This window comes from Grampus griseus, assembly GCF_964374135.1.
Source record: "Grampus griseus genome assembly, chromosome: 1".
NCBI classification, from domain to species: Eukaryota; Metazoa; Chordata; class Mammalia; order Artiodactyla; family Delphinidae; genus Grampus; species Grampus griseus.
Genome location: NC_139017.1, coordinates 62,044,336 through 62,062,954, shown reverse-complemented (window position 1 = coordinate 62,062,954; position 18,619 = coordinate 62,044,336). Strand labels below are relative to the sequence as shown.

General features: G+C 40.6%; 1 protein-coding gene across 1 annotated transcript; it reads left to right on the top strand.

Moving 5' to 3' along the window:
• The first annotated feature begins 1,200 nt into the window (after nt 1-1,200).
• PPP1R15B (protein phosphatase 1 regulatory subunit 15B) lies at nt 1,201-9,687 on the top strand. The gene is given in 3 exon segments (XM_082670992.1): nt 1,201-3,967; nt 6,972-7,148; nt 7,150-9,687. Coding segments are annotated over 3 exon segments (2,367 nt in total). The 5' UTR covers nt 1,201-1,831; the 3' UTR covers nt 7,204-9,687.
• The last annotated feature ends 8,932 nt before the right edge of the window (nt 9,688-18,619 follow it).

The following is an 18,619-nucleotide window of genomic DNA, read 5'->3' as shown; positions in this document are numbered from 1 at the left end:
AGCAAAGACTTCAAGAAGGTGTTGCCGTTTGAGTTGGACCTTGAATCATGAGTAGGTATATAACAGAGGAGGTGATGGCTTTCTTGGCTGAGGAACAGCGTGAATAGTGGCATGAAACAAGCCCAGTGTTCCTAGAGTATAACCTGCATGAAGGGAAGTTACTGAAGAGAAGGCTGGAAAAGTATAGTGGAAGGACAGACTGTACAGAGCCTTTATTCTGCAGGTGATGGGAAACAATTGTTAGCTGCTACATAACAAATATTAGCTGATGTTTGTGCCCCTACTCTATCTAGGGTAGGCACGATATTAGGAATTTAGTTCACTCACCAACCCACTGAAGCTTTGAGTATTTAATTTGCATACTTGGATCTCTTGGTCTGTTATTAAACTGACTCCTATTATTAATACATTTTTTCTGAAGTTCTGAAGTTCTTAGAATTGTAAATGAGATATTTCCAGAGATATGGATAATAAGATAAAAAGGGGTAAACCACAGAAATGGAGGACCTCTTAGTTTCCTAGAAAGAAGTGGCTGTTCTCTGAACAGTCCCAAGAAAGAGGAGCAGCTGGCCTCCTCTTGGCTCCTAAAAGACCCTACTGCTGTCCCCAGTGCTCAAAACTGCTACACTCCCTCGGTAACAGATACTTGACTTCAGAGGTGTCGATGAAAAAGTTTTAGCAGAAATAAAGAAATGGACTAAGACCAAACTCACAAGAGAGAATCAAATGTAGCAACTAAGATTATGAGACATAATTTTTTCAAAGGATAATGGTCTGTGCTTCCTTCTTTGGGTGTTGTATCCTGTGGTTCTGTGGGCTCAGGATACAAATATGACTTGAATATGACTTGAATGGGAAGTATAAAAGAGAGTAAACAGTTCTGGGGGCTCCGTTTCTTTCCTTCTCTGTGACTTCAGTTTGCCCCACCGAGGGAATTGTCTAACAGGGACACCACCTGAGAAACATGAGTTCACTTTTTTATGAGATATATGTGGGTTGGATGCTGAAAGACCTCAAAGCTAGATCCTAGGTAGAGCTAAACCGTTGGTTAAAAACCCTAAAACCGAGGAGGCAGGAATGCATAATGATTCATTTTTCACTTAGGACTTATTAATCACTCCACATTACTAGTGTTAACACCAGATATGTATGTACACAGCATTTCCCAACTTTTATTATACTAAGATCTTAGGTTGATGATCTACTTAGCACTCAACAACACTGGAACCCCAGTGTTGCCTAGATATATGCAAGGCTAAGGTATCTGTATACACTTGGGTGTGTATTAGGCCGTTAAAAGGCTTCCAGGGTATTCTCCACCTCTTTAAGCCGCTCCCTTTGGCCCAAAGGGCGGGGAGGAGGGGCTGGAGGGGGCGGTTTCCTAGGCGACCGCCGAGCAGCAAGTGCGCACGCGTAGTGCTGGGCCTGGCTGATGCAATCTCCCTCGCGCGAGCTGCGTCTACCGAGAGTAAGGAAGCCGACAGGGACCTGAGCTAGGCCAATCAGCGGCCACAAGGAAGAGTGCGGAAAGGCCCGCCCGCCTGATCCTGCGAGTGACGTTCGGTGGCCCTGAGCTGGTGGCGTAGCCGTCCGCCCTCCTTCGTCTCGTCCGCTTGCTTGGAGGCGTCCTGCTTCGGCGCTGGCCCTGCGGCCATTTTGAGCTTCGCTTCCACCAGCCAGCCGGCCCAGCCCTTCCGGGGTCGCTTAGCTGAGGGGCTTTTCCACGGTCAGTCTCTCCTGGCAAGTCGCCGCCGCCGCCGCCGCGGAAGGGCTTCTATCTATGGTGGAGAGGGCTGGAGAGGACTAGGACACCTCCTTTCCGCCAGGATGGATGTCGCCTCGGCCGCCGCGTCCTGTGCCCGCCGTTCCGGACTGTGGTCTGCCGCCCGCGGCCGAAGCCGCTCTCCTCTGTGGCTCTTCTGTTGGCCCGGAGATCGGCCTGGGGCATCAACTCCGCCGCTGGGCAAGGCTGAGACTCTGTAGGCCTTTTGGAGTCCCTCCCGGCCGCCCGCCGCTGAGCTCCGCTTTCCTCCCTCAGAGACTTGCCGAGAACGCGGAGATGGAGCCGGCAGCAGACGCATCGCGGGAACGGGCCGCCCCGCGGGCGGACTCCCGGTTCCGGCTGCCCTTCTTCTTCCCTCGGCGCTCGCGACCAGGCACTTCCAAGTTCCCCGCACCTCCTGCCCCGGAACACTCCGGGGATCTCAAACTGGCTTCTTGTCCCCCGCCCGAGGCTCGGCGCAGCTCGTGGATGCAGCTGCTTTCCCAACTCTTTGCGCCGCTCCCCGGCTTGCTTCAGAAGCTGCTCATCTGGAGCCAGCTTTTCGGTGGGATGATTCCGACCAGATGGCTAGATTTTGCTGGAGGCTACAGCGTGCTGAGAGCCCTGAGGGCCCGGGAGGAACCCGACGCCCCCACAGCGCCGAAATCTCTGAGTTCGCTGCGGCTAGATCCCTCGGCTGACGCGGCCGCCGTTCCCTTCGATTGGCTAGAGGAGGGCATCCACTGGCAGTGCTCGTCCTCAGATCTAAAAGTGGAACTTAAAGCCAAGGGAGGAACTTTGGACTCCGCAGCCCACGCTTCTCTCCTAGAGCAGCAGCTGTGGGGAGTGGAGCTCCAAGCCAATCTGTTCTCCGGCCGGGAACTTGGCCCTTCGCCCTCCGGGCCTCTCAACGTTCAGCGCTTAAGCAGTGCCAACGTCGTCTCCTATTTGCTGAACCCCTCCTATCTGGACTGCCTGCCCCGGGTAGAGCTGAGCTATCAGAGCAGCGTTGGAAGTGGCGAGCTGGTCGATTTCCAGGCGCTGAGCCCAGAAAGCGGCTGCCTGGATGAGGTCCCGTCTCATCCCCAGCCCCTCAACGCGGAGATGGCTTGCGTCTCGTTGCAGGGATGTGCGCCTCTCTCTAGAGAAGGGCTGCCCGAAATCCACCATCTTCGCATGAAGCGACTGGAATTCCTTCAGCAGGACAGCAAGGGCCAAGCGTTACCCACCCCTGACCAAGATCATGGCTACCACAGCCTGGAGGAAGAGCACAGCCTGCTCCGGATGGATCTGAAGCACCGCAGAGATAGTGCAACACAGTGTGTTCCCGCTGCTGGAGCCGGTCCCGGCACCGCTCAGGAACCCACTGAGGAGAAGGTAGAATTGTTGACTAAAGAGGTTCCCCTTGCTTTGGAGAGACAGGGCACCTCGGAAGGCTGTCTATCTTGTGAGGTTCCTACGGAGCAGGAGCCTGGAGAGGACCAAATAAGTGTAATTGACTCCTCAGACATAGACGATGACCTTCCCATTTCTGCCAGACCAGCCTGTAGCAACAAATTGATAGATTACATTTTGGGAGGTGCAGCCAGTGACCTGGAAACAAGTTCTGATTCAGAAGGTGAGGATTGGGATGACGGCGCTGAGGATGATGGTTTTGATAGCGATAGCTCACTCTCAGAATCAGACCTTGAACAAGACTCAGAAGGGCTCCACCTTTGGAACTCTTTCTATAGTGTCGATCCTTATAATCCCCAAAACTTCACAGCAACAATTCAGACTGCTGCCAAAATTCTTCCCAGAGACCCTTCCGACTCAGAGACGGATTTGTCTGACAAGTCTAATCTAGAAAATCCTCCCTGGACTGCAAGCCTTCCTGAGTCTTCTGACCATAATTCTGGGGAAGAAGATGACTGGGAATCTAGTGCAGATGAAGCAGAGAGTCTCAAACTGTGGAATTCTTTCTGTAATTCCGATGACCCCTACAACCTTCTAAATTTTAAGGCTCCTTTTCAAACATCAGGGAAAAATTGGAAAGGCTGTCGAGCCTCAGAGAGGCCGTCTGAGTCTATTGTGGCCACTTCTGAGTGTCACAGCTTACTTTCCTGTAAGGTACAACTGTCAGGGAGCCGAAAAAGTGAATGTCCAGACTTGGTACAGGGTGGGGTTCTTTCTGGAGCAAGACACACACATATCCAGAGAAAAAAGGTTTGTTTCTTTCTTTTAACATGCCTGATATTGCGTGTTCTGATGTGGTTAAGGATATCAGCATGACTTTCCTGGAGGCATAATAGTGCATATTTTTGAGGAAGGACTGCAGGCTCATATACTTGGATTGAGAAATGAGCCTCCCCGCCCCCCACTTCCCTCCTTAGAGTGTTGTTCCTGTCTGAATTGAAGGTGCCATTGTATAGATGTTAGCTCGAAGGTGCTGTTTTCTTTTGGATTGGCAGCTCTGGGCTGTTTTCCTCCAAGCTTAAACTTTTCACTTTTTTTTAAGAAACAGAAAAATTAAACCTTGTGTGTACACGATTTAATTCTAGAGATTGAGAAGGTCCTATTATAGCCATAGAGTTTTAAATGGTAATAAATGTGGTGTTTGCAGACACTTAGTGTTGTAGTTACATGATAACAGTGTCTTCATTCCTGTCCGTTAGAACCCAAAGGGATGATGGTACCAAGTAGCAAGTCATATTTGTCTGGTTCTTTGCCATGAAAGAAAATACTAATTTCAGTATTAAAAACTTTTGGACATTTGGGATTTTGATTGACAGTCAAAAACAATACAGAAAATAGTGTTGCCTTTTCTTGAGAAAGCATTATTAGTTATCATTGGCCAGCTACAGGTTAATAATCATTTGTAACAGTGATGGTCATTTATTTGGTTTTCTTGAGTAGTTGCTTCCTATTCCCAGGCTAGTCTTAAAACTTCCTGGAGCATTTTATTTTACTCTTTCAACACATTGTCAAGGTAACCTTATTTTGGGAGTCTTTTGAATTGCTTTTTTTTTCTCTATTGTTTATTCAACTGAAGTTATTAATTGGAGAGTGATCCCCCCAGATACACAGGGTATCTTTTATTGTGAAGGGAAAGTTTCTTCTTTACTTATATTTGGAAAGAGAAAGGTGTAGGTAAATTATTATTGACCTCAAATTCAGCAGCATCAAAGTTTCAAGTGGAAAGAACCATCCACTGGCTCCAAGTGACCAGCTTAATACTCTGAAACTCTTCCAGGGGTAGAAAATGTCCCTAAATGGTGGTAATCTTATGTCTTAGCCATAGAAGCAGAATAAGGCATATTAAAAATTAAATTTCAGTTTACACTTTTGTAAATGCTGTCATCAAAGAGTTTTTCTCTATATTTTTAAAGGGTCCCTGACAAAATGACCTATTTAATGAATAGATAAGAAGCGAAATGGGGCAATGGAACCGAGCACTTGGCACCTGGAGACCTTTGTTCCCCACTCCTGAGTAGTTAGGGCCAAGAGATTTGAGAAGACAGCCAGAGCTAGGAAGTAACTTGACCTCTCATGGCTTTGATTCACTTATTTATCTTATGGAAGTAATAATAATAATAATAACTATTGTATGAATTATTGCACGGTTTAAATGAGGTGAGTAGATAAAACTCACAGTTAGTTGCCTTGACTTTAAAATGGTAGCTCTTTCTTGTTCAGGGACCTCAGGCCAATCTCATGCCTCATTTTAGCTTGCTCATTGAATAAGACTGAGATGAGTCAAGTAGATGTGTCTCAGCTATTACTATGAACTAGAAGCAACATTTATAAAAGATTATGTCTGCGATATGGTAAAATTATAGCCTTTGACTACATGCCATTCTTTAGGTATACGGGAATAATGGATAGTGCCTACTTCTTAGAATGAGGCTTTCAGATCTGGGAGTTTAAAATGCTTTGTGTCATGGCATAACATTGTGCAGATTGTGGAGCCAGACTCAGGGTTTGAATCCTTATGCACCCATAGAAGCTGTGTGATTTGAACAGATCAGTTAACCTACCTACCTTGATTTCCTTATCTGTACAATGGAGATGATAGTAATACATACCCCATAGGGTTGATATGATGAAGTGAGATAAAAATTGCTAAGTACTTTGAAAAGAGCCTGGCATATGATAACCACTATATAAATGTTTGTTGTTGTTATTTATCTTGGTGACACAATGAGTAACACTAGAATGCAATAACTTTTAAGGTATTACATACCTACTAATTGTCCTCGGGGGCATTCCTTGGCCTGATGTAAAGGGAATGAAAGTAGTAGGTCACAGTGGGATTAGCTGATGTAACTATTGAACGTGTTTTAAAACAAGTTTTTACTTTTGGTGTTTGATAAAAAAGAAAAACTTCTATATTAGAAATTAAGTAGGGATTAAAAGGGACTGTCACTCCATGTGATCATGTATATTGTAATATTCTCAATTTCATGTATATGTAGTGATAGCATATTGAGGAGGAATACAAAGAGGGTTTTTATCTTTACGGTCTGTCTTATAGTAACATAACTTTAAAGATACGTTAATTTTGCTGCAGTTTGTTTATTAAGTAACTCTCTTCCGTATTCTTATTACAAAAGTAATAATATAAGAATAATACTACATATTTATGATTCAAGAATTGGAAAGCACTGAAAAGTGAAATTTTTTTGGAAAAAGGAAGAATAGAAATAAGTGACGATCTTGTTAAAGCTTTTGTGTTGTAATAAAAGCATTGACTCCAGGAATATATTTCTGAAATACTTTGTTTGGAAACATTTGTCATTTGGAAAAGTATCACAGAATTGATTTCCCTAAAGATTAAAAAAAAGTAACGATTAATAACATCAGGAGAATTTTACTTACCCATCTGGACTCATTTTTAACACCAAAACCAGGAGGGGGTAGTCTGGGGTTGACCGGATAATGGATGCGGGATGGGACTCTGTGTGTGTGTGTGTGTGTGTGTGTGTGTGTGTGTGTGTGTGTGTGTGTGTGTGTGTGTGTGTGTGTGTGTGTTGTGTGTGCGTGAGAGAGAGAGAGAGAGAAGGAGAAAGAGAAAGGAATTAAAGGGACATTTGCCCACTGTTTTATTCAGGTGCCATCTAGTCAGTTAGAACCCTTCCTTCTTTCCTCCCTCCCTCCCTTTCTTCCTCCCTTCATTCCTTCCTTTTGCTTCTGTTATATTTGAGATTAAAATTAGTCTATATCTTTATAGGTAACCTTCCTTGAAGAAGTTACTGAGTATTATATAAGTGGTGATGAGGATCGAAAAGGACCATGGGAAGAATTTGCACGGGATGGATGCAGGTTCCAGAAACGAATTCAAGAAACAGAAGACGCTATTGGATACTGCTTGACATTTGAGCACAGAGAAAAAATGTTTAATAGACTCCAGGAAATGTGCTTCAAAGGACTTAATGTTTTCGAGCAATGTTAAGATGATGTGACAGCCTCTGGCCTTAGCAAACACTACCTCTTACTTGAGAGGTTTCTTTTAAAAACAAAAATTGGCAGCTGTCCTTTGACTTTTTTCTTAGAGGATATGCAACTTGGATCCAGTGACCTAGTTTAATATTTTTTTTTTGCAACATATCCCACTCAGAAATGTACAGGTTTGAAGCCAAGCCCTGAAAATGAAGGATGAGATGGTGTGATTTCTAATCCTCCTTTTTTGTTCAGTTGGATTTGTTTTTGAATGTTGTTTGCTTGCTGAAGTGAAAAGGGGACCTCTTAAGGTGTAATTTTGCACTTTGAAAACTTATTTTCTTGGGAAACAATATTTATAGGGTTTGAAGCCCATTTTTCATTCTAATTTAAATTACGTGTACCTGTCTAAAAACTTTGGGCTCTTTTTTCCCTCTGAACATTCTGAAATTAATGGGCTGTTATGTTTTCTCTATATTTTTTTATTTCAGTAATTTGGCCCTTCTACTTCAAGGCTAAGAAAATAATCTTGTATATACTACCAACTTAAAGTACATTATCTTGTGTCATTGTAGTTTTTTTTCTTTCTTTCTAAAAGTGACTGGTTGAAAATATGTGGTGGGTTTTTATTTCTAGATTAAGCGCTACCTAGGATATTTCCAAGGACTGCCACAAAACCTTTATGTGCAGTACTTTCTGTTACTTTGGGAAAGCTGCATATTTCTGCCAAATTTTAACATCTGATATACTTAATTTCTGTGCAAACTCTTTTTTGAAGAAGGTTCTGTATGTGTTATTATTAAAGTTCCCACTTGGGATGTTCTTTGTGTCTTCAATAGGTAGAAATCGTTGTAAAAGACTCCAGAAGTAATAATTGCATCATAGTTGCTTTTAAATTTAAAAGCTTAGAATTTTCCTAGGAAGAAGATAGGAGACATCTCAGAGCAATTTGGTCTCGTTGTATGTGCTCTCAAAAGAAAACCAGTGTTATTAATATGCCTCAGCACCGTCACTTTTAAAACCTGTCAGGATGGCATTGTGAACTTGGAAATGGGCAGGTCTTAACTTTCCAGTTTGAAATGTAAAATGTAGACTTCAGTCAATATCCAAGTTTATTGTGTTCTCCTTTTTTAATAGTGAGAGAAGTAATGGCAAGGCCTATAGTTTCAGGAAAGAACTATAGATTTAACAAATAGAAAGTCTTAATATCTTCAGCCCAAAGTTTACTTTTGTTTTTTTTTCCACTTGAAAAAAGCTGATATCTTTAATAAACAAAAGTGACAATGTTCATTTTCCAAAGCAAACTGTTTTTGCAGTGACTGATTGCGTTTGGTTTATTTAGCTAGTTCTACATGGTGTGCATTTGTTAGGTTGAGGGAATGTTAACCAACTCCTTAATGGTCTGTTTTTGTTTCATGTGCCTCCTGTCACAGGTAATGGAAAACATGAATAGATGACCTCTTAATTTTGAACTTGTTTCAGAGTGGGGACAAATTTTTCATCAGAAGTGCTTGCAGGGTTACTACCTCAGTTTATAATCTACCTGGTCATTATTTTATTTGTTTGGGTTGCTCTAAGAACTGCCTCTAGTGTTAATATGTATATATATATTCATACTTAAACACTGAGAGTACAAGTAAAAGTCAGATTTTTGCAGAGCCCTTCTTCAATGTGGTTTGTGCCCCTGCATTTTAGGTAATCACAGGGAATGCATTTATAGAGTCTAGTGTAACAACATGGACATAAGCTAAGTTTCAAACACCAGCTGTGTCAGTTGGAAAGAAGGTGTCACTTGCCTTGAAAAGAAAACTTTGAAAATGTGTAGGCATTCTTTTAAAACCAGACTGAAGTATACTGTTTTCAGAGACTTAGGTTGTGTTTTGTGTTTCTGAAATCTTGCACCTCTGCATGTATGAAAATAATGGAATATCTTTACATTTACTGGATTTTGGAGAATTATTCCCTTGAGATTCCAGCCTCACTACCAAATACGTAAAAGCCTGGTGAAGAGTTCTCCCATTTACTACCCTCCTTTAAAAGAAGTGATCAGGCGGTGATAAGGACAAAAGGGACCATTTTAAAGTTGGACAAGGGAAGAAACAGAATTCTTACCAGTTTCATTCCAATTTTAGTTGTTAGAACAAAGTTAAACCTTCAGTCTTAAAATCCTTAGAAGTTTTAACTGAACATTTTACACACCTAAAAGTCTTGCAATGGTGCTTTAAGTATCAATGTAGCATATGAAAGGGTTTGTACAGACAAGTAAAATTTCCTTTTCTGAGTGTTCAAATGTGATAACACCATCTCGTCATCTTTAACTTGAAATCAAAACTATCAGATTTTATTTTTTTGTAATTTAAGGAAGGTGAAGTTAGGGGACTAGAAGACATCTAAATTGGCTTCTACAGATCCAATGATTTAAATGTAACCAGTTTGTTGGGACTTTATAGCTAAAATTATATTTGTGTATATAACTGTTAGCTAATCTGTAAATTGTAATAAATATATTTGCAATTTTTAAATGTTACAAGATATTTTGGTTCAATTTTATATTGTATTTTACATTATTTTCAGTATTACTGATCAGGATTTCCAGAATTAAATCTGGTGTTTTTGTAGAAGCACTGTAAACTTTAAAGGTGCTGCACAAATTTATGTGGTTTAAAAAGGTTATGTGGGGCTTCCCTGGTGGCGCAGTGGTTGAGAGTCCGCCTGCTGATGCAGGGGGCGCGGGTTCGTGCCCCCGTCCGGGAGGATCCCAGGTGCCATGGAACGGCTGGGCCCATGAGCCATGGCCGCTGAGCCTGCGCTCCGCAACGGGAGAGGCCACAGCGGTGAGAGGCCCGCGTACCGCAAAAAAAAAAAAAAAAAAAGGTTATGTGACATGGAAATTACACCACAACTAACTGAAGTGGAAGGAATGGTAAGGGGATAAATATAATTGTAAACCACATTGTGGTATTAGAAAAAAGAATTTAGTTCTTAGCGTATGAAATGCCCTTCTTAGAGAATGGGGGTTTGATTCTAAAATTGGCCCCAACTGTGTATTTCTTCTGCAAAGAAAACAGTAAAATTGTGGGCTTCCCTAGTGGTGCAGTGGTTAAGAATCCGCCTGCTAATGCAGGGGACACGAGTTCAAGCCCTGGGCCAGGAAGACCCCACATGCCACGGAGCAACTGCGCCTGTGTGCCACAACTACTGAGGCCCTCACACCTGGAGCCCGTGCTCCACAATGAGAGAAGCCACCGCAATGAGAAGCCCGTGCACCGCAATGAAGACCCAATACAGCCAAAAATAAAAACAAATTTATTTAAAAAAAAAAGAACAGTAAAATAAACAGTATTCACAGAAGCAGTAAACTCATATTCTGGGAATAGCATAGTGTTTCTACTAAGTATCAGGGAATTCGGTTTCTTTATTTTGTGCATTATTATTAATGATAACCATGGTATTTGTAAGTCATGATGTTACCTCATGATATTGAATAAATGTGATGGTAACATCAGAAAAAACAAACTTCTTATCCTGAAAAAAAGACATTTGGACTATAGCAAGCCTGTTCATGGACTAAGGCATAATAGCATTCTTAATTTAGGCATTTGGATCTTCCAAGCTGTTGAAAAATTATCAAAGGTGTATTTCTGAACTAGAAAGAAATTAACATTTAGTTGCAGATAAATCAATGTTTAGTACAGATTGAATTGATGGCCCAGGTTATACTTCTATTACCATCTTGGGGTTAATTTAAGCATTTTTGGCTATGTCTCCCCAGGAAGGGGAGAAAATATAATAATAGTCATGTTTACACCAAGTCAGATTTATTGTTAATGACTATCCCGATATCCCTATAGAAGTTGTGCTGTGTTTCTTTTTTGTTCTACTTTAATAGAAAGTTTAAAGCAAAAATTTAATTGCTGACCTCAGAAATGTTGATAGTTACACACAGATTTGGGAGTTTGTTGGTCTCATTTGGAGACTTCCTTTGGACCCTCCTTTACCTTTTAAAAATAAAAATGGAAATATCTTCATTTTTATCTCATTTATAAAAGTAATACAGAGATATAAAGACATCTGGTACATTCTAAAGAGTAAGTACGTTGCTCAGCATACCTCTTTGAGCTAAGAGACTTAATTTCCTTTTATGTGCATGAAGAGGTTTTGATATTTCTTCATTCAACTGATTATGACACGAATGTTGGCTATTTGGAATATACCTACATTGTTTCTCAGGATTCTTATGGACTTAGTTGAATGCTTTGGTCAATACAAAAAAAGTCTTTTTCTGCCTGGATTTGCTCCATTGAGACTAAGTTTTTATTGGTTAATTATGACTTTAAAATACAAAGGAAGCATGATATCAAGCTCTGCAAAAATAGGTGTAATAAATAGGATAAATAGATCTAACCCTGCTCACTTTGAGGATTCATACAAGACCTATAGTGCTTTCAGTTAATACGTATTAGTGACAGTTTTGACATCAGGGAAGTTAGAAATAATTCTACATGTGGAATGGAGAACACGGTGGAGGTGGTAGTACTGTGTAACAATTTGAGTCACATCATTGTTTTACCATCGGCCGACTCCTTAATTTCACCAGGGAAAGATAGGGGAAACTAGATTTATGGAAAGTGGGTTGCTTGACCCACGAAGAGGATACCCTGGAGATCTAATGAGAACATAGGTCTAGAAAGCTGAACTATGAAGACGCTCTGGAGCGATTGTTCAGGTTTTGTTCTTTAATCCATTACCCCTCCCTTTGTCTCAGTACTATCCTTTTCTGCCACTTTCCTCCTGCCTTTGTTTGCTATTTTCACTACTGTTTCATAGATCCTTACCTAGAAGAAGAGGGATGAGGACTTTCACAGCAAAAGAACAGCACAGTTGCCAGAGGTGTGTTCATTAGCGATACTATCCATCAAGAAGACACTTATTGCACATTTCCCCACCAAAATGCTAGGTTATATACACTGAGACTAGATTAACTTTAAGAAATATCCCAAAGATGTTTAGGGTCAAAGAAAGGTGGTACTAAAGCTGGATTATGCTGCTTTGAGGTAAGCCTGTTTTTCCTAATGGGCTTCACACACTGGCTTCGAAGGCAAAAACCAGAGAGAAGTCCCAAAAGAATTTTGAAAAAGGCTCATCTAGATATATGTTCTGGAATGGTTGTTTTTAAAAACAAATTTCATCATGAGAAGACTCTTTGGATCTCAAATATCATCTCCAAGAGACCTCTGACCACCCTACCTTCCAACCCCTTTTTCCCACTATCTTTACCTTTTAAAATTATATTCACAGCCTAGGACTGTTGCTGGCACATTATAGATAGTCAACAGATATTTGTTGAATGAGTTAATAACTTTTCCTAAAGTGAGTTCCCATATAGCCTTTACTGAGAGTTCATCAGCACAGCCATGTCTGATTAGAATCCAATGTGCCTCAGCCATAGATGATACGGAATCACAGAACTGAAGGGTCCTTAGGGAGAAGCTGTAGTAAGCTCTAAATTTGTAGAATGTAATTACAAATTTCAATTGTAATTGAAATTTGTGCTTAGGGATACCGCATCAATTAAGTTGAGTGTCATTAACAAGGTGCATGTTAATTTATGAAGTTAATATGTGAGCAAATCAGCTGAGACCTTTCTTTTCCAGAATTAAAGAGTACCAAAGTATTGTACTAGAGTACCAAAGTATTTTTCCCACCACACCAGAAATTTCAGTTCTACTCCTTTTTCGGCAGGTTAGCTTTGAGTTTCTAGAGATGCACTGTTGATTCCACCAGATGGCGTGACTTGCCATCTCGGAGTGCCTGACAGTTTCCTTTTATTACTAATCTGATGGCTGTTGCTTGCTTAGAGGTCATTCCCTTGGTGTATAAACAAGATGGCAACTGCCCTGCTGTGCCCATTCTAGGCCTGCCTGGCCCATTGTGACTCCACCTTTTAGTGATAACTACCCATCAATGGGGGCTGTTCCTTATGGGAGAACCGAGAAGTGTATTTGAACACAAATAAATGAATTGATTCTTCCTGATCCACATGGAGGAATAATAAAATGAATACGACGATTTAGGAGATTGGAGGTGAGATATAGGAGGCTGATGTATGGATATTTGCCGGGGTTTTGTATTAGGGTTTTTCTAGTTAGGGTTTTATCTCACTTAACTATTTGTTCAGCATTCAGTTTTCTATTGCATTCCTGTGCATCAGGGCAGTCATTCTCAATGAGAGGAGAGAGGGTGCCACATCGCTCGGAGCATGGGGTCTCACTGTGCCTGATTACAGAATTATACATGCAACTGGCGTGGAAAGAGGAAAAGAGCCTCAAGAACTATTGATCTGGGGTTTGTGCTGGTGTTACCTGTTTCCCTCTTAGAGCTAGTAGCCAAGGCCAGGTGGATATCCAGGACTGCTCTTTGGTAGGTTTGGTATTGGCTCCAAGGGGCTGCTCCGATCCGCTTCCAGGTGTGCAGAATGGAGGCCATTACATGTTTGCATACAATTTTCCTGTGCCTGCAGTGACTGAGGCACCTTTCAACTGTATTATTGTGCTGCTTTTCCTTTCTTTTGTTTCTGAGTAGGGAAGGTAGGCATGTTTTTGTACTTTCAGGAATTTACATGGGAGTTTTTTGTTTGTTTTTTATTTCTGTTTGCCATATTTTCTAGATATTCACCTCTGAACAGATTCCCTTCCCCAGGACAACCTACTGAAAGTCACAGCTTGATTGGCCTGGGGGCTGTAACCCAGTACTGCCTGAGAGATGGCAATACTTTTAGAATAATATTGAATTACAGAAGAAAAGTCCTGCTGGGAAGTCATAGGGTTGAAGCAGGTGCATATTCTTGCAATTAATTTCCCAGGTTGTTCCAGATGGGATGACAGTTACATTAGCTAATGTCCCTTCTTTTTCCCCTTTTTCTCATTCAGTCATTAAAAAATTAAATTTATTTAAACTAAACAAAAACAACAACAACGGTTCACCCATTTCTCCCACCCCCACCCCCACTTAGTCTCTGGCAAAAATCAATCAGTTATCTGGATCTTTGAGCTTGTTTTTGTTTGTCCAGTTGTTGTTGTTGTTTTAGATTCCACATATAAGAGAGAGTATACTGACTTATTTCATTTAGCTCAGTGCCCGAGAGGTCCATCCAGGTTGTCACAAATAGCAAGATTTCATTTTTTCCAGTGTCCCTTATTACCCCTTTCATTTGGCATAGAACCGCCTCAGGGTCCCTTGGGAATATTTACCTTCTGTCATCAGGTTTCATCTACCCTCTAAAGGCTTCCCTGCTGACTCCATCTCTACATCCTCAGAGCTCATTATTGTGTTTTTCAGTATTACAGCGCCCTGTACATGTTCTTATCACTGTTCATCACATTGAATTGTAATTGTGTTTGCAATTCCACTTCTTCCTGTAGATTGTCACCTCTTTGGTGGAGGGGTCCTCAGCACAGGGACCAGAATGTCTTAGGTGCACAGTATACTTTTCTTTAACTCAAGTGACAATTTCCAGAGCCTCCTTCTCCCAATGAATAGGTTTCCCTACCCCACACAACGGTTGAAATTTATTAATTCAAATTAATTTAATTGCTTTTGTTTCAAAGAAGCAAATAAATGTGTGAAAAGTAATATAATCTAATGTAAACATTTTTATTTTTAGTACTTGAGATATTTTTAAGAAGCTAATATGGCTAGTGACGACTTTACATCTAAGGTTTTAAATCAGTTGATGTTATATCTTCATTACTGATCTTTCAAGTGATAGCATGAGGCTTATTGAAATTAGATCAGTGTTATGAAAGGCACTTCTTCCTTAGGCAGGGTATCATTCGTATCCAATTTTCCTGGTTAAGGACTTCTTTTTTTTTCAATCAGCTTATTGAGGTATAATTTACATATAATAAAATTCACCAATTTTAAGTGTAAAATTCAATGAGTTTTGAGAAATGTGTACAGTCATGTAAACACTACCACAGCAAAAATATAAAGCATTTCCATCACTCCAGAAAGTTCCCTCATGATCATTTCTATTCAACCACCTCCCCAACCTCCAGCTTTTTGCAGCCATTGATCTGCTTTTTATCACTGTTTCACCTCTTCCGGAATTTTGTAAAAATGGTGTCATACATACAGTATGTACCTTTTTGTGTCTGGCTTCTCTTATCCAATGTAATGCTTTGATATTCATCTGTGCTGTTGAGTATATCAGCAGTCCATTCTTTTCTGCTGCTGAGTAGTATTCTATTGTATGATTATGCCACGATTTATTTATTCAATAACTAGTAGATAGACAGTTGATTTGTTTCAGTTTGTGGCTATGGTGATTAAGGCTGCTATGAACATTTGCATATAAGTGTTTCTGTGGATATACATTTTCATTCCTTTTGGATAAATTCAAGAATGATATTGCTGCATCAGATGGTAAGTATATATGTGTTTAACTTTATAAGAAAACTCCCAGTTCTCCAAACTGGCTGTACCACTTGGCAGCACGGTATGAGAATCCAGTTGTTCCATGCCCTTGCCAATACTTGATGCTGTAAATCTTTTTAAGTTTAGTTATTCTAGTGGGTTTGTAGTGACATCTCATTTTAGTGTAAATTTTCATTTCCTTGATGTTTAATGATATGGTAAAATATGTGTTCAAATCTTTCGTCCATTTTTTAAACCAAGTTGTGTGTGTGTCTGTAAAATATTTTTTCTTAGTCTGTAGCTTGCCTTTTCATTTTCTTAATGTCATTTGAAGAGCAATATTTTTAATTTTGCAGAAGTCCAATTTATCTATTTTTTCCTCTATGGTCCATGAATTTTTGCCCTATCTCATAAATCTTTCCCTAACCCAAGGTCACAAATATTTTTGCTTATTTTTTTTTCTGGAAGTTTTATGCTTTTAATTCTGACATTTAGGTCAATGATCCATTTTGAGTTAACTTTTGCATATGGTATGAAGTAAGGGTTGAGACTCATGTTTTTGCACACAGATATTAAATTGTTGAAAGGTAACCTTGGCACCGTTGTTAAAAATCAATTGAAAATATACTTGAGTCTATTTCTGGACCCTCTATTCTATTTCAGTGATCTGTATCTCTGTCCTTACATAAACGCTACACTGTCTTGATTACTGTTAACATTATAGTAAGTCTTGAAATCACTTTGTTCTTTTTCAAAATAGTTTTGACTGTTGTTGGTCCTTTGCATTTCTCTTTGAATTTTAGAAGCAGCTTATTAATTCTACCAAAAAAAACCCCCAAACTTACTAGGGTATTGAATGGGATTGCACTGACTTTATAGACTGACTTTACAGTGTTGACATCTTAGCAATATTGAGTCTTCTGATCCATAAGCACTCTACATCTCTCCATTTATTTGGGTTTTAAAATATTTCTATCAGCAATGTTTCATAGATTTTCATATACACTTATGAAATATATGAAATACATGTATTTATTTTTGTATATTGATCTTGTATCCTGTGATCTTCAAATTTTTTACATAGATGATCACATTTTAGAATATTAACATTATATGTCTTTTATTTCTTTTTTTCTTGTCTTATTGTACTGGCTAGGATATTTAGTACATTTTTAAAAATTCCCTCAGGTTTTCTTTTTTTTTAAATATTTATTTATTTGGTTGCATTGGGTCTTAGTTGCAGCAGGCGGGCTCCTTTAGTTGTGGCTCACTGTCTCTTTATTTGCGGCATGCGAACTCTTAGTTGCGGCATGCATGTGGGATCTAGTTCCTTGACCAGTGATCTAACCTGGTCTCCCTGAATTGGGAGCGTGGAGTCTTAACCACTGGTGCCACCTGGGAAGTCCCTTTAGTACGTTTTTGAATAGAAGCAGCGAGAGCAAACATCCTTGCCTGATCATTAGAACTGATGATGTCTTCTCTTTCATTCTCAATGTTGGTAATTTATGTCTTTTCTCTTTCTTATCAGTCTGTCAAGAGGTTTATCAATTTTACTGATCTTAAAAAAAACAGCTTTTGGGGCTTCCCTGGTGGCGCAGTGGTTGAGAGTCTGCCTGCTGATGCAGGGACACGTGTTCGTGCCCCGGTCTGGGAAGATCCCACATGCCACGGAGCGGCTGGGCCCGTGAGCCATGGCCACTGAGCCTGCGCGTCCGGAGCCTGTGCTCCGCAACGGGAGAGGCCACAACAGTGAGAGGCCCGCATACCGCAAAAAAAAAAAAAAAAACAGCTTTTGGTTTCATTGATTTTTTTTCTCTTATTTATTTTTTTTACTTTGCTCTATTTTGTGTTCTGGTCCACTGATTTCTGATTTGTAGTCTTTTTCCTTCTTTCACATTCTTTGGGTTTGATTTAATTGTCTTTTTCTAATTTCTTAAGGTGGAACTTAAACCACTGATTCAAAATCTTTCTTTTCTTCCAATGTAAGTACCCAATGCTATAAATTTCCCTATAAACACTGCTTTAGCTGCTTCTCAAATGTGTTTACACGTTGTGTTTTCATTTTCATACAGTTCCAGATATTTTCTAAAATTTCCCTTGTGCTTTCTTCTATGAACCATGTTTGAAGTGTGTTAACTTTCAAATATTTGGGAATTTCCAAAATTTCTTGTTGATTTCTAATTTAATTGCACTGTGGATAGAGAACATACTTGATCTGATATTAATCCTTTTACATTTATTAAGACTCATTTTATGCCCAGTCATGTGTCTATCCTATAGAATGTTCCATATATATTTGACCAAAAAAAGGGTATTTTTTTAAAAAAATATAAACCAGCTTTTTAAAAAAATTATTTTTGGCTGTGTTGGGTCTTTTTTTTTTTTTTAATAAATTTATTTATTTATTTATTTTTGGCTGCATTGGGTCCTTGCTGCTGAGCGCGGGCCTTCTCTAGTTGTGGTGAGTGGGGGCTACTCTTCGTTGTGGTGCGCTGGCCTCTCAAAGAGGTGGCTTATCTAGTTGAGGAGCATGGGCTCTAGGTGTGCGGGCTTCAGTAGTTGTGGCATGCAGGCTCAGTAGTTGTGGCTCGCGGGCTCTATAGCACGGGCTCTGTAGTTGTTGCACACAGGCCTAGGTGCTCCACAGCATGTGGGATCTTCCTGGACCAGGGCTCGAACCCATGTCCCCTGCACTGGCAGGCAGATTCCTAACCACTGTGCCACTACGGCAGTCCCTGTGTTGGGTCTTTGTTGCTGAACACAGGCTTTCTCTAGTTGTGGCGAGTGGGGGCTACTCTTCATTGCGATGCGTGGGCTTCTCATTATGGTGGCTTTTCTTCTTGCCGAGCACGGGCTCTAGGTGCGCGGGCTTCAGCAGCTTTAGCTCACGGGCTCTAGAGTGCAGGCTCAGTAGTTGTGGCGCACGGGCTTACTTGCTCTGTGGCATGTGGGATCTTCCTGGACGAGGGCTTGAACTCGTGTCCCCTGCACTGGCAGGTGGATTCTTAACCACTGCGCCACCAG